This window comes from Austrofundulus limnaeus, unplaced genomic scaffold (genome assembly GCF_001266775.1).
Source record: "Austrofundulus limnaeus strain Quisiro unplaced genomic scaffold, Austrofundulus_limnaeus-1.0 Scaffold2621, whole genome shotgun sequence".
Lineage (NCBI taxonomy): Eukaryota > Metazoa > Chordata > Actinopteri > Cyprinodontiformes > Rivulidae > Austrofundulus > Austrofundulus limnaeus.
The window spans coordinates 8959-10712 of NW_013955023.1; the positions used below are offsets into that span (position 1 = coordinate 8959).

The following is a 1754-nucleotide window of genomic DNA, read 5'->3' on the forward strand; positions in this document are numbered from 1 at the left end:
ATTTTAGGACAATCCACAGAACTTCCTGAGTTCAGTTGTTTTCCTGCAGACAGTTTTAATAAACACAAAACGCTGCTGACGTCAGATATGATGTTTAAAAGAAAAAACCTCTCATGCAGGTGTCAGTAAACCTGCGGCACCGTCTAATAACTGGGCAAGTCTGTGCAATGAAACGATTGATCAATAAAGGGTGCGGTGCAAACTACTGCACATATACAGGACCAATAAACACATAAAATCACTCAAACTGGCACATTAATTGATATAATATTCACAAACTGTTATATTCAAAACAAAAATAGAGGGTTTATAAAAGATAGTGGCGACAGGGGATGCGTCTATTCACTGGTTTGAAACGGTCTGAATCCTGGGCCTGTCAGTGCAGAAGTACCGCTGATGACCATTCCCACAAACTAAACTTTTACTGAGTGTAAAATAAACAAAAACAGTCACTAATTTTTGATCTGCGTGCTGATAATCAGATAATATACGGATGACTGATTAATAACTTCAGGAAACACAACCCGGTTACATGTTTTCCAGGAATTAGCCGGAGCCGCTGAGGCGAGGCAGGCCTGAGTGAAGTGAGCAGAAAGAAGCTCTTACCTTCTCACACAGAGTCCGGACCTGGTTCTCTGTTAGCTGCTTGCACTCATTCAGCTGCTCGATCCACTGGTCCAACTCTTTAGTGAAAGATTTGTCCTCCATCTCTGCTGCTAGAACAAATAACTCACCGCCAACTGATTCAGCTGTTTAGCTCGTATTGTTAACCCGGTCCGGTCCGGTCCGGTCGGAAAAAAACGCAGAGTACACCTGAAAATAACGAACCTTTCAAATAACGTGTGTCATGATAAACTACCAGCATCCGGCGGCCGACATTAAAGCAGCTGAAACGAGCCAGGCGAGCCGGAAAGGTCGAGTGTCTCCGCTGCGGCACGACGAAGCGGCGTCGCAGGAGCTAAAAGAGCTAGCTGCAACAACATCCGGGTATTTCAGCAGTGCGCAGGCGCGACGCAGCAGCGACACCCGGCGGGAGGACGAGAAACTACAACTCATTTTATTTATTCTTTAAAGTTGTTTCTAATTAAATTAATTCTTAATTATAGCGGTTTGCTTAATCAAAGTTGTAAAGTAGCTAAGTACAAAAACGTTGTTACTTTTCTTAAGTATAAATTTTGGTTATCTATACTTTACTTGAGAAATTATTTTAAAAATTGTAGTTTGTGTGAAGAAGAGCAGAGATAAATAAGCATCTGTAACAGTTAGACTAATGCATCCTAAAATTTAATATAACATTATAATCATTATAAATGTTTCCCCTCACATTACTGTAACAAACCAGCTGTTTGTTTTAACATCTTTATTTAGTAACACTAACCTTACCTCAAATATGTTGAAAAGCTTTTATTTCTGGTGGATTTAAAGAACAACTGCTCTGTAACAAACTATTAAAATGTAAAGATATTAAAAGTAAAGTATAAAATATAAAGTAATTCAAACATTTATATAAAAAATATAGGCTTTCAGATTTTATAAAGTAAATTACTGCAACATAAGGCCTTGTTTCCTGTTCACAACCAGTCTAAAACTCTTAACGTTACATCGACAAACATCCAGATGTGTTTTTGTGATGATATTGAAACATTATGATCTGATATGTTTGATTGTTTATTTCTCAAAATTACAAATGTTCTCTGAAAAAAAAAATAATTTATGAACAATTACAACAGTGAACTTCTCATTAACACTATTAT

At 37.5% G+C, this 1754-nt stretch overlaps 1 protein-coding gene across 2 annotated transcripts in view; it reads right to left on the minus strand.

Moving 5' to 3' along the window:
- The window catches only part of LOC106511248 (serine/threonine-protein phosphatase 2A catalytic subunit beta isoform), a 9504-nt gene extending 8537 nt beyond the window's left edge, over positions 1 to 967 (minus strand). The window contains exon 1 of one of the 2 annotated variants that reach the window (XM_013999996.1): positions 607 to 966. In XM_013999996.1, the coding sequence (XP_013855450.1) occupies positions 607 to 708 (102 nt within the window). In that variant the 5' untranslated portion in view covers positions 709 to 966. Of the gene's footprint in view, positions 1 to 606 lie in introns of both variants that reach the window. The other variant, XM_013999997.1, reaches the window with a different exon arrangement.
- Between the last annotated feature and the right edge of the window lie 787 nt (positions 968 to 1754).